This window comes from Mus caroli, chromosome 8 (assembly GCF_900094665.2).
Source record: "Mus caroli chromosome 8, CAROLI_EIJ_v1.1, whole genome shotgun sequence".
In the NCBI taxonomy this organism is placed as follows: Eukaryota; Metazoa; Chordata; class Mammalia; order Rodentia; family Muridae; genus Mus; species Mus caroli.
In genome coordinates this window covers 102,154,156-102,167,477 of record NC_034577.1, presented here as the reverse complement: position 1 = coordinate 102,167,477, position 13,322 = coordinate 102,154,156, and the positions used below count along the sequence as shown (strand labels likewise).

The 13,322-nt window shown below is 48.4% G+C and overlaps 1 protein-coding gene and 1 non-coding gene across 3 annotated transcripts in view; one reads left to right on the top strand and one right to left on the bottom strand.

Moving 5' to 3' along the window:
- Window positions 1-3,654, top strand: part of LOC110300575 (C-type lectin domain family 18 member A-like) — a 22,056-nt gene extending 18,402 nt beyond the window's left edge. Inside the window, exons 10-14 of one of the 2 annotated variants that reach the window (XR_002378588.1) lie at window positions 400-506; window positions 1,027-1,156; window positions 1,404-1,561; window positions 2,387-2,478; window positions 3,234-3,653. Coding sequence is in view for 1 of the 2 variants with exons in the window: in XM_021170798.1 (XP_021026457.1) it covers window positions 400-506; window positions 1,027-1,156; window positions 1,465-1,561; window positions 2,387-2,478; window positions 3,234-3,304 (497 nt within the window). In the remaining variant the exon portion in view is untranslated. Of the gene's footprint in view, window positions 1-399; window positions 507-1,026; window positions 1,157-1,403; window positions 1,562-2,386; window positions 2,479-3,233 lie in introns of both variants that reach the window. The other variant, XM_021170798.1, reaches the window with a different exon arrangement.
- Window positions 3,655-10,957: 7,303 nt separating this feature from the next.
- Window positions 10,958-11,028, bottom strand: Trnag-gcc. Its single transcript has one exon. It is a non-coding gene; the product is annotated as a tRNA-Gly (tRNA).
- Window positions 11,029-13,322: the final 2,294 nt, after the last annotated feature.

Genomic DNA, 13,322 nt, shown 5'->3' with positions numbered 1-13,322 from the left:
TTTTTTTTTTTTTTTTTTTTTTTTTTTTATGACATTTTATTTGTGTGCATGTGCCAGAGAGTAGGTGTTGATGTCAGAGGACAGCTTGTGGAGGTTGATTCTCTCCTTCCACGATATGGGTTTCTGGGGATTGAACTCAGAACATCAGGCCCCTGGGCAGCAAGTGCTTTTACCTAACGAGCCATCTCACTTGCCCTGGATTCCCCAGTTCCCCTCCTTTGTCTCTCTTGAGAGATCTCATGCTTGCAGATTTTCCAGCACACTATTGACTTTTGTCCACTTCCAGTTTGGAGTAGTTAGCCAGAGGCTGGGGTACCGGAGCATTGTTCAGTCGTATGGGAGAGGGTAAGGATTCTGAGGTCAGCACAGGAACTCAGGTTTTCCTGTCACTCCCGGCAGCCAAGGTGCACTTTCCTTTCCACACCTGTGACCTGAGGATTGACGGAGACTGCTTCATGGTGTCTCCCGAGGCAGACACCTACTATGGAGCCAAGACGAAATGTCAGGTGAGGGTCTCAAACGGGGTGGCAATGGAGTGGCTTTCAACCAAGAGATAGTTCCTTCAACTTCCCTTGACCTCGATCTCTTCCTTGGTATAAAGCAGGAGTCATAGATTCAAGGCTCATACAAGCCAGGGTCCCACTTAACAGCCAGGGACAAAGCCCTACCCCACTCCTATCTTAGGAGCTGTCTTGACTCAGCTCTGGCTGGTGACTGACACGCTGGGATGCCAGATCAGAATCTATCTAATACACTGGGTGACTGAGACAAAAGCCTGAGAGAAGAAACCAGGCATGGCCTATGAGCTGCCAACTGGGCCATTGCACACACAGAGGGAAATCTGGCAGGGAGAGAATGAGGAGGTTCTCCATCCCCAGAGGCAGGAAAACGTTGAGGGTGGAGATCAAGACAGCCCAGCCAAAACATATATTTGGAATCCTGGCCATGGTAGAGCAACCGAATGGGTAGAGAGTTCTGGGTCTGAACTCTACGGTCTGTCCCATATAACTCAGAGTGGGGTTACAGGGAAAAGGTGGGGTGCTAGCCCAGATCGAGAGCCAGAAAGTGCAAGACATCCTTGCCTTCTACCTGGGCCGCCTGGAGACCACCAACGAGGTGACTGACAGTGACTTTGAGACCAAGAATTTCTGGATTGGTGAGTGCTTGGCAGTGGAAGGTAAATTGGGAGGAGTTGGAGTCCTACCAGGCTCCAGGAAACAGGGACCATGGCAACCCCTGTCAGGCACTAAGAGATAGCAAGGGTATGGAAAGGGCTTGGAGCATGGAATGGGTCAGTAGTCAAGACAGTCTCCTTCCCTGGGAATGAGGGCTGCAGGGAGGGAAATACCACAGGTTGGGGAGAATTCTGAAAAAGAGATGTTTAACAACTGGGCGCTCAAAAGGCATTAGGCAGCAGGCTTCTGGACTCTCAGATAGTAGTCAACCTTGGCTACCCTGGTCCAGGGCTCACCTACAAGGCAGCTAAGGATTCCTTCCGCTGGACTACTGGAGAACACCAGTCCTTCACCAGTTTTGCCTTCCGGCAGCCTGACAACCAGGGGTGAGTCTGGGATGCTTACCCTCCTCTGGGTCCACTTCTCACTTGGACCTGCCTTGGCTGGGCTTCAGATGCCACTGAAAAACCTTCGCCCAGCCTATACAGGTCTGGATGTTACCTGGTTTTAGGTGCCAGGGAAGCCTGACCCAGCTGATGCTGACACAGGTAAGGGAGACACAGAAGCACATTACACAGAAGGGGGATCAGAGAAGTCTCCATCCATCTATGATTGCTATTTGCACGTGGTATCTGTTCCCTGGTCCCTGACCTGCCTACTGCCTGCATGATGGGTTCATCATTTCTCGTACCCACCCATCTGCATCCTTCTTGCATACCTCCACCAGCTGACCCACCAGCTGTCCCGTACAGAGAAGGTTTTCGTTATGTGGCATTTCCCTGGTCTTCAAAGCCCAGGAGTGCCACAACAGGGATGGAGATCACAATCTATAGGATCTATAGTAGTCTATAGGATCACCAAGGTCTCCAAATATCTCCCCCAGTACACCCCGAGTACAGTCAGGCCTAACTGGATTTCCAGCATAGATTCTCTTGGTGGCAGAAGGGTGTGGTCCTGTATATTTCTGCTGTGGCTAAGTGCCAGGCGGGGGTGGGTGGAGGGTTACGGAGCTCACCCAGCTTCCCTATGGAGAGCTGCAGTGTATGGGGAGAAGAATGGGCGCTGGCTCCCAGCAGCCCCTTCTGCATGTGATGCACCAGGGTCTCACAGATGCAGGTGGGCTAGTGGGATGGAGGGTTTAAGACTCTACTAGATTCCTAATTTCATTCCTCTCTTCCTCTACCTAAGCACTCTTTTTCCTGGCCTCACAGGTTTGGGAACTGTGTGGAAATGCAGGCATCTGCTGCCTTCAACTGGAATGACCAACGTTGTAAAACTCGAAACCGTTATATCTGCCAGTTTGGTGAGACCACGCTCTCAGCTCCCTTCCTCCATTACCTCTCTCCTGATGTGTTAACAGCCTACTCCATGCTGTTAGGATATCCAAGCCATAGGTACAGAGTGTGTCTGAGTACAAGAGTCAGACATGGTTTCCTGCTCAGGACCTTGTATTTGCAAGGTCAAGGGAATGGTGACAGCCCAGCTTTGAATACCATGTTCATGAAGAAAAACAAGACTGGAGCCACATCTTTTTTTTTTTTTTTTTTTGGTTTTTCGAGACAGGGTTTCTCTATGCAGTCCTGGCTGTCCTGGAACTCACTCTGTAGACCAGGCTGGTCTCAAACTCAGAAATCCACCTGCTTCTGCCTCCCAAGTGCTGGGATTACAGGTGTGCTCCACCACTGCCCGGCTTTCCTTAAAGTCTTATTTTATTTCATGTATATGAGTACACTGTAGCTGTCTTCAGACACACCAGTGTTCTTATCTGCTGAGCCATCTCTCCAGCCCTGGATTCCACATCCTGCTTGGGAGTTTTCCAGGGTTCCTCTGCTTCTGTCATGAAAACTATGACCTGGGCATTTGTCAGATCTCTTACTGTGTCTCAATTACCTACAGCCCAATAGGATCTGGGGGAGGAGACAGAAGTGGAACCTGGACCAACATCAGCTCCCAGGGTTCACCTATTAGAATTTGGAGTTCTCCAAGAGATCACAGCCATGATGGGTACAGCGGAGTCCCCATCATAGAAAGATTCACTCACTTGTGCTTCCTTTCCAGCTCAGAAGCACTATTCCCGGTGGGAGCCAGGACCCCGAGCCTGGCCAATCAGCTCTCCTGCCAGCCCCTGAATGCACAAATCAGTTTGCTGGACTTCTCACCCATGTGAAACAAGTGCCTGGCTAGGACTAAATGCCCAACCTCCCAAGCGGAGACCTTGCACAATGCTGGACGCTGGGTAAGATAGTAGTATAGCCCATGGGAAACAAATAGAAAGTGGTACAAGAGCCTAGCATGGGAAGAGAAGCGCCAGCGTCCTCAGCCTGCCTTTGATGGGAAAGAGGGGCTCCCATGGGTTCCTAAAGCAAAAGCCAGAGCCAGGAGCCAGTAGAAGCTGTTCTGCTCCATCCAGACCAAACTCCTTCGGACAGCTGGAGTTTTCAGTGGCCTTTAGTTCCAGATTAAATGACGTTGTGAATCAGCTGGCTTTACAATTCATCAATTTTCCCCCTGTGTATTTTGTTTCATTTTGTATTGTTGTTGCGGTTATTGTTTTTTAAAATATTTATTTATTTATTTAATGTATATATGTACACTGTAGCTGTCTTCAGACACACCAGAAGAGGGCATCCGATTCCATTACAGGTGGTTGTGAGCCACTACATGGTTGCTGGGAATTGAACTCAGAACCTCTGGAAGAGCAGTCAGGGCTCTTATCTGCTGAGCCACCTCTCCAGCCCACAGTTATTGTTTTGTTTTCTTGTGCTGGCCAAGTTTAGGCTGGCCTTAAATTTACCATGTAGCCCGGCCTGGCCTCCAACTCACAGTAAGCCTCCTTCCTTAGCTTACCGAGTACTGGGACTTCAAGTTTGTGCTATCATGCCTAGCCAACGGGTGGCTTTTGAAGGGAGATTCAGGTGGTGGGGAAGATGAACTGGGAAGACCGGAAGGGCCTGGTGCTTCACTGTCAGTTTCCTATTAGTCCTCCGTCCCTCCTCCTTCTCCTCCTCTACCACTCTCTTTGCTTCAATGACTACTCCTCCTATTACCTTCTTTTCTCCTCAAGCTATAAGATAGAAACTACCCTGAAAACCTGGGAAATGGCGTGAGTGTGCGTGTGCACGCGCACGTGCTTGGTCTCCACCAGCGGAGTACTGTCTCACATTACCTTATCATCAAATATTTTACAGTTGGCCGGGTGGTGGTGGCACACGCCTTTAGTCCCAGCACTTGGGAGGCAGAGGCAGGATTTCTGAGTTCGAGGCCAGCCTGGTCTACAGCATGAGTTCCAGGACAGCCAAGGCTACACAGAGAAACACTGTCTAGAAAAACCGTCTAGAAAAACCATATATACACACACACACACATATATGTGTGTATATATATATACACACACACATACATATATGTGTACACACACACACACACATATATATATATACATATATACCTTACAGTTGAAGAAATGCCAGCAGAGAGGTTGAGTAACTTGCCTAAAGTAACACAGCTGAGAAACAAACCTAGTCAGTTTGGCTATCATTTAATCCTTCTATTTTCTTCCACTGATATAACTTGTTTAATGTAGTCAGGGAAGGCACAAAAGAAAAGCTGCTGTTCCTTCATAGTGTGAACACACGAGAGGCTAACCATATGCCTATCTCTGTGAAATTTCATCGGGGACTGCATTTTTCTTTGACTTGGCAAACTCTTCTAGGCCAAGGTGTGTGTTTTTCCCAGTCTATAAAAGTTCGTTATGGCCCGGCTGTGGTGGCACACGCCTTTAATCCGAGCAGGAGGTAGAGGCAGACGGATCTCTGAGTTCGAGGCCAGCCTGGTCTACAGAGTGAGTTCCAGGACAGCCAGGGCTACACAGAGAAACCCTGTCTTGAACGACGCCCCACCCCACCCCCCAAAAAAGTTCATTTATGTATGTGGTCATGTCTGACAGAACAGGTCTCAAGCATTGACCGCTGTTTCAGATACCTGCCTGGGCGTAGAAGTCCCTACGTGTTCTTGCCTTAACCTTGGCCTGTAGTTAGAGTCATATTGGAAAGCCATGCAACCTTAAGCTGTTCAAGAATCTGGTTCCAAAACAATCTCCAGCTGGGAACCACTTCGGCGTCAGTCGGAGCCTGAGGCCCCGCCCACTACCCTGGGCCCGCCCCGTCCATGTGGGGGATAGCCCCGCCCACTTCCCGGTTATCCTTTCCCTCCCACCGCTCCTCAAGTTTGTCGCCTGGTCCAAGCTTTTCTGCAGGTGGGGAAGTGTCGCCCATGTTGGAGGCTGGGCCCTCCGTGGGCAGGCGTATTGGAGACGGTAGCTGCCCGCCGAGACTGGAAGGAGGGGGAACCTCGAACGGACGCCAGACACTCCCACCTTAATCTCCGTGCTCAATGGACTGGGCTGCCTGAGGTGGCAGATTGTCCAGCAGAAGCATAGTGACTGCTAGGGTCTCAGGAGGTGTTGAGATATATATCCCACATAGCCATCAGTCCTAGGAAAATAAACAGGTTATTCAATAAACATACATTGGCTAATGCGTCAGAAAGATTTTGTGCTTCCTAGTAGATTTTCATAGTAAGTTCTGGAAAAATTACAGGATCTCATTTACCATATGCCTATGTGTATTTCCATACAGATTTCACCTGGGAACTTTATTTTTCCATGATGTGGAATATAGGTCTGGGTTTTCCCTCCTCATTCTATATAGATTCATTATGCTGTCGGGTGTGGTGGCGGGTAATTCCGGCATTCGGGAGGCTGAAGCTGAAGCAATTCAGTTTTCTCAACGCCAACTTGAGCCGCATAGTAAGTCGAAGGCCAGTGTGGGCAAAGGTGTAAGCCTCTGTCTTACAAATAAATAAGCTGGGGCCGCAAGATAGCCCAGCCGATGAAGGTACTTACTGCCAAGTCTGGTGACCAGAGTTCGATATCTGGGACTCACATGGGGGAAGCAAAGGGTTGGGGAGGCTGTATTTTGCTTCTCCGGGGATAGGAGGAAGAGCTGAGTGCTGTCCCAACTCAGAGTAGCCAGCTTATGTCCAAGAGCAGAGGAGGAATGGAGACCAAACCAGGTGGGCTTCTCAAGAGAAAGAGAAAGATTTGTTTTCCTTGGAAGCAAGCAGATACCTCCTTGGTATACTTCCTGGCTTCAGCTGCTATTCCCTTTTGTGTTTTTTTTTGTTTTTGTTTTTTTTCGAGACAGGGTTTCAACTCAGAAATCCACCTGCCTCTGCCTCCCGAGTGCTGGGACTAAAGGCGTGCGCCACCACGCCCGGCTTCCCTTTTGTGTTTTAAGCTGCTATTCTAAATGTGGCTCTACAACCAGGCTGGCCTCGAACTCAGAAATCCGCCTGCCTCTGCCTCCCGAGTGCTGGACTTAAAGGCGTGTGCCACCACGCCCGGCTACAAGGTCCTTTCTAGGTCAGATGCCCGGTGGTTTTGTAGGTTTGGTTGCAAGCATCTGGCTGTAAAAACCTTAAACGTGCTTATATATTTGGTGATGAACTGTGTCCATGCAATGCAGTCCTCATATGATACATATATTACAAAAGAAGTATAAATAAAAACCCTAAAGAGCAAATATGATGATGAATGTAAATGTCTTATTATTTTATTTTTTTTTTAGTACTGGAGATAAACCCAGGTTCTTACATGCTAGGCAAGCACTGAGCTATGTTTCCAATCCACTTCCTAATAATTTTGTTTTGCACCTGAAGAGGCTGTCTTGCAGTGGACTTGGGCAATGTTCCATGTTTCCCAGAGACCATACGTGACCATACATGTATTTATACACTGTATGTAGCTGTCTTCAGACACACCAGAAGAAGGTATAAGGTGTCAGGTCTCATTACAGATGGTTGTGAGCAACCAGGTGGTTGTGGGATTTGAACTCGGGACCTTCAGAAGAACAGTCAGTGTTCTTAACTGCTGAGCCATCTCACTAGCCCCAATCTTTGTCCTTTTATGGCAGGAGTCCTTAGGTCCTGTAAAGCCTTGTCTTTGCTGGGTTCTCTGTTCAAAGGGACCACAGGATTAACTGCGTTAACATGCCAGGGGCGGCTGGAGTGTCTTCCCTTAACAATAGCTGGATTTTCACTGTTCTAGGGCTACCGACGAGCCTTAGACTGCTCACTATTTCTACAGGGCTTCTTACCACTCCATGTATTCTCAGTGCTGAATTTGTCTGACTCTTGGTTGTAAGCTACAGAAATTAATTTTGACAACTTTAAGCAGGAATGAGTTTGTGGAGGACATTTGTCAGCCCCCCAGGGCTGTGAAAGAGTAAGAGAATCAGATCAGGAAAACTGCTGGCTGCCAGTCTAGCTCCAGGTTCAATGAGAAACACTGTCTTAAAGGCATAAGGTAGAGGGTAATAGCAGGACACTAGACATCCTCTGGGCATGACACCCCCCACCCCTCGCATGTGCAATGTGAACCAAGTTATTTTGAATTTAAATTTTTTCTTGGTATGATGGTCAATGCCTGTGTCTTTCTGGTGGTTGACTAACGAGAGAGAGCCATGACTTAGAGAGGCTAGCCTGGTCTACTAGGTAAGAAAACAAATGAACGAACATACTAATGAACGAGAGGAAAAGCCCAGACACAGAGGCAGCACAGCTCACATTCTCTACAAATTGAACTATGGGGCTTGATTACACATGGGCAGAAGGAGCCCCATATTTCTTAGGTAATTAGAGAAGCCAGTAATGCTTATGAAATAAAATTAAAGTAAATCAAACAGATCTGTAGTCCAGGCTGACCCTAAACTCTCTGTTCTCCTTGTTCTGCCTTCAGAGTGCACAGTCACGAGCCCTCTCTGAGTTTAAAAAACAAAAAAACCAAAAACCTCTGTCTGAAATCTGGGGGTTTATTTATCTGAAGGCAAAAATGAATTTAAAATTTTAAAAAAGTTCCTTTTTCAGGCTAGCAAGATGCTCAGTGGGTATGTGTATTAGTCAGGGTCCTCTAGAGTCACAGAACTTATGGATAGTCTCTATATAGTAAAGGAATTTATTGATGACTTACAGTCTGCAGCCCAATTCCCAACAATGGTTCAGTAGTAGCTGTGAATGGAAGTCCAAGGATCTAGCAGTTACTCAGTCTCACACAGCAAGCAGGGGAAGGAGCAAGAGCAAGACTCCCTTCTTCCAATGTCCTTATATTGTCTCTAGCAGAAGGTATAGCCCAGATTAAAGGTGTGTTCTTGGAGATTTAATCTTCTGGAATCCATAGCCACTATGCCTCAAGATCTCCATACCAAGATCTAGATCAGAAACTTCTATCTCCAAGCTTCCAGATAAGGGTCACTGGTGAGGCTTCCAATTCTGGATTGTAGTTCATTCCAAATATAGTCAAGTTGACAAACAAGAATAGCCACTACAGTATGGTAAATGTGCTTCCTTAAGAAGCTGAGTTTTATCCTCATGACTCCAGCAAACTGTCCCACCTCCATATGCACTTTGTGGTGTGTGCCCTGCCCCAATAATAAAAAATATATTTTTAAAAGCTCCTTTTGTTTTTGGCTCCCAGCAACCCTGACTCTTTGAGGCTTAGCCCAGAAGCAGGTGCGGGGTGGGGGGCGGGGCGGGGCAGGCGACAGTGGTGGCTAGGACCAGGGTGACTGGCACGGGCACTCTCCATCCCTGACTGGTAACAGGAGAGAACTCAAACATTAACCCAGCCCAGGGCTGGGCGTCTTCTCAGAGGACACAAGGACCACAGACATTCTTCCTCCTGCGTTTTGATGGTACCTAAACTCCAGGGCCTGGGCAGTTAGGTTAATAGGACCGTGGGTTTGGGTTTGAAGGGAATAGGGTGACCTTTCTAGATGTAGGATATTCTTGTTTTAGGGAACTTTCAAGATGACTCCCTGGAGCTTGAGCAGACTGCCTGAGATAGGGGCTGCTAGGGTTTGTCCAAGGCCAGGCTGAGCATGGACGTGTGCATGTGACCCAACCTGGTAAGTCCCTCTTTTCATCCTCCTCACCTCTGTCCCACCCCTTTCTCTCCATCAGATTGAACATGGCTGGAAAGCCCAGGCCTGCCTCTGCCCATCCAGGCCAGAAGAGACCACGGGACAGGATCATCTTCTGGTGAGTCTGTCCTGGCAGCAAGGCAGGCTGGTTGTCTACTTGTATGCGTTCCCCTGAGAAGGAAAAAGGAATCTAGAAGGTTTCCTAAGCGCGCTGCCCACCCAGCATTTCAGCATCTGTGACTTATTCTGTCTCAGGGTCTCTCTAACTGACAGAGTGCGTTCCACCCTATGAAGCTGCCATAGCCTGACATCCTCAGGGAGTCAGTCCATCAAGGAGAACCTCTTCTGTGGCAGAATCAGAAACTTTTTTTTTCTAAATGTAGATGTTTGGGAACTTTTCCAGATGTTATCTTGTCCTTAGCTTGGCAGGCCTAAAACAGTTTTTAGGAAACCCTCTTTTTTGTTATTGCTTTAGAATTTTTTTTTAAAATCACTTTTTTTGTTTTTTTGGTTTTTTTTTTTGTTTTTTCGAGACAGGATTTCTCTGTATAGCCCTGCCTGTCCTGGAACTCACTTTGTAGACCAGATTGGCCTCGAACTCAGAAATACGCCTGCCTCTGCCTCCTGAATGCTGGGATTAAAAATCACATTTATTAATTTGCATGTGTGAATTCATGCATGTGTATGTATGTCTGTATGCATGTAAGTGTGCATGTGTGTTTATATACATTTTATTTTATTTATTTTTAAGACAATATTCTTAAATTCTTTAAAAGTTCCATACATGCATACAACATACACTGATCATTCCCACCTGCCCCTAATCCTACTTTCCCACCTCTCTCCCTTCCTCTTATTTATTATTTATTTAATTAACTTTTAGACAGAATCTCTCTATGTAGTCTGGTTGGACTCAAGCTAGCAGAGATCGTCCTGCCTCTGACTGGGGTTGAAAATTTGGATACACCCATCTTTCCTGGAGAAAATAGGTAGATCAGGGACTGTCTCCCTAAACCACAAGTCCATTTACTATATAATTCTTGGATAGAGGACATGTCAGATATTAAAATAGTAACCGACTGGGTATTGTAGCCGTTGTCTTTAACCCCAGCACTTGAGAGGCAAAGGCAGATGGACCTTGGAGAGTCTGAGCAAGTCTTGGCTTACATGGGCTCCAGACAACCAGAGTTACATTTTGAGACCCTGTCTTGAAAACAAAACAAAACAGTGGGGTAGGGTGCCTGCCACCAAGATTGACAACTTGAATTCGATTCCTGGAGCCAAGGACACTAGACTTTTCTGCTAAAAGGCTCAGAAGCCATCGACCTTGAGTATTGTTAACATGGTCCCCACTGGTTCCTTCCTTTTCCAAAGTGGAGCTCTGGGAGGCAGTTTGGTTTTTGCCTATAGAGACACCTACAGAATGAGGGTTTTGGGTTTCTTAATTTCTCTCTTACTTTCTCTTAATTTCTCTCTCTCCTTTTCTCTCTTCTTTCTTAAATTTTCTTTGAACTTCTTTAATTTTCTTCTTCCATTCCTTTCTGTGTGTGGGAACTCAAGATTTTAGATAGACTGCAGCTGTTAGCCCCGGTGCAACGAGATTGGAGATTGCTCCTCTTGGAGGAAAAAGGAAAAAGCCAAGGAGGGAGTGGGGGTGGGTCAGTGCACTCGATTCAATGCAGGGAGGGGCTCCCTCTTCTAGTCGAGGCTGCAGATCCACAAGTCTTATTCTGTCAGTTGAAGTTTTTTTAGTTCTTTGTGCTGTTTTCTGACTACTTGATAAACCCATTTAAGAAAAGTAAAATGTGCATTGGCCGGGAATCGAACCCGGGCCTCCCGCGTGGCAGGCGAGAATTCTACCACTGAACCACCAATGCTCCTCTGTTAAAGTGGCCTTTCCTGGTTCAGTTGAGTCTCTGGGGTCTAGCTCACGTAGCATCGTTATTGCTGAAATCCTGCATCTGGAGCTCTGAATACAACATTCTTCGGAACTGACCTAAGTTGTTGGGGAGAGATGTGTGCCCTCTCCGCGTTGACTTCCTGCGGCTGCCGGCTTTTTCTTTTTCCTACCGGCCGGAATCCGAAGCTGCCCCGAGTGTCCTCAACCGCCCACCCAGACCGCCAGAAGCCAGGAAGCAGAGGTGGCCGGAAATCTCTTCACAATTGTGGGGACCCTGCAGGCTGTAAGGGCAGATGGGCATCCTATCCTTCACTTGGCCCACGGAGTCGCCTTAGAGCTGGGCACGTAAGACGACAGCACTAGGGAACTGTTTCTTAATTTAGACTAGACTCCAACTCAGCGTGCTCACCAGCCTCATCCCAGGCAGGACCTAATGTTTTGTGTATTCGCACCAGCCATTCATGCAACTGTCTGCATAGATACTTCATCCCTCTGTATGAAAAGGGGTGAGACCGCCCTTGAGTGCCCGGCACCTTTTCAGAGCTCGACCACAGCCCGCAGCCAAGGGCATGTGGCTTAGCGGTAGCCTTAACCTTTCTTACTACCCCCTCTAATGCTGACCTTTGCATTCTGGCGGTTCCCACGCTAGGATTAAAGTCTCCACACCCACACTAGGAATTTGGGCTCTGGTTTAACTTCCCTTTCATCCTTTGCGGGACAAAGATCCGAAAGATCAGCAGTGCCTGGCTCAGGCAGAACTAGCCTTTGGAGGGCCAGGCTCTGGCTGGACAGCCGACTGGGTGTCACTCTGTTGCCACTTAGAACATCAGCGGCGGGGGAAGTGGGGGAGCACGGGGGCGGGGGTGGTGGTGTTTGGGAGGTTGGGGGGGGGGCGTTAAGAGTCCAATCAGGGAGAAGCTGGTTTGTTGTGGTCTCCCAAAATGACTTTGGGCAAGAGCCTAGGGTGTCTTCTGAGGAAAGAGTCCTGACCTTCGAAGAAAGGGCTGCAGGTGTAGGTAGATTGGGGACAAAGGCAAAGTCAGCCTCAGTTACATTGAGAGTTTGAGGCCAACCGGGCAACATGAGAGAGGTAAAGAGGTACGGAGGGAGGGTATACTTGCTCTTCCAAGTTCGGCTGACGGCCAGACCGACTCTGGTTTTCCCTTACCTGTGAATCGAAGAACTGAGTCGAATAGAGAAGGTATACACTACTAGTTAGTGGCTGGGTCTTGCCAGCTGTGTCCTGGCAGGGGCAGGTGGCCCTGGATGACTTGACTGCTCCCTCCTCTCCTGTCTCTTTAGGGTGGATGAAAGCAAAAGGACCCCTCTACTCATCAATCAGGTGTCAGCCAAGAGCCGAAGGACCCACCTAAGTACAGGGGTCACGAACACCTACAACACTCACAAGGCCTGCAGGAATGGTCATGTGCCCCTGGGGCAGATAAAGTGTGAGTGAGGGGCCCAGCCCGGGAGGAGTTGGGTAGCCTTATCTGAAGTGAGGGAAGACTGAAAAGCCCTGACAGTACGGGCTCTCAGTTCCCCTGGCTCCTGTGGCCCCCTGTGGCCATGTGGGCATCAATTCTGCCCCCTCTTAGCAGACCAGACCGAGGAGTTGGATTCCATCCGGAGGGAGCTGAGCAAGATCAAAGCCCAGGTGGACAGCCTGTTGGAGAGTCTGGAGTCCGTGGAGCAGCAGACAGACCAGCATGTGGGGCAGGTACTCAAGGGGGTTCCCAGGCCACGCTCTCCATGGGTCCTAGTTATTCCTGCTCCTGAAGATACCAGGGCTTTGAGGTTCTTCTGTTCATGTCCTTCTCTGACTGGAGGTCTCCTTTGGACTTCATTTCTCTTGCCTGCTCCCATGTCCAGAGGACCTCTGTGACCTCTAGGTTGTCCTGGATCCCTCCAGATATCGGGAGTCAAAGCAGCCGTCTCAGGTTCCCTCTTGTTCTTTGGAGTTCTAGATTACTGCCAGGCTCCCGATTGAGCCAGCTGGGACCTCTGAACTTTGACTGTTGGCTCTCTAAACAGGAACAAAGGACAGTGAAGGGGACAGGTGTCCTGGAAGTAAGGGCTTCTCAAAATACTGAGTCACGCATCCAAGGGCCAGAGGGCCTACCAAGAAGCAGGCAGCTCAGGGCAATACACAGACAAGGGGTAATTAGAGATGCTCTGCTCTCTTTCACCCTACTTGGGTCCTTGTGGCCTTTTTATGGGCAAAGACAGAGCATGTGGTTTATGTAGGAACAGAGAGTAAGTAGTAGGGGACAG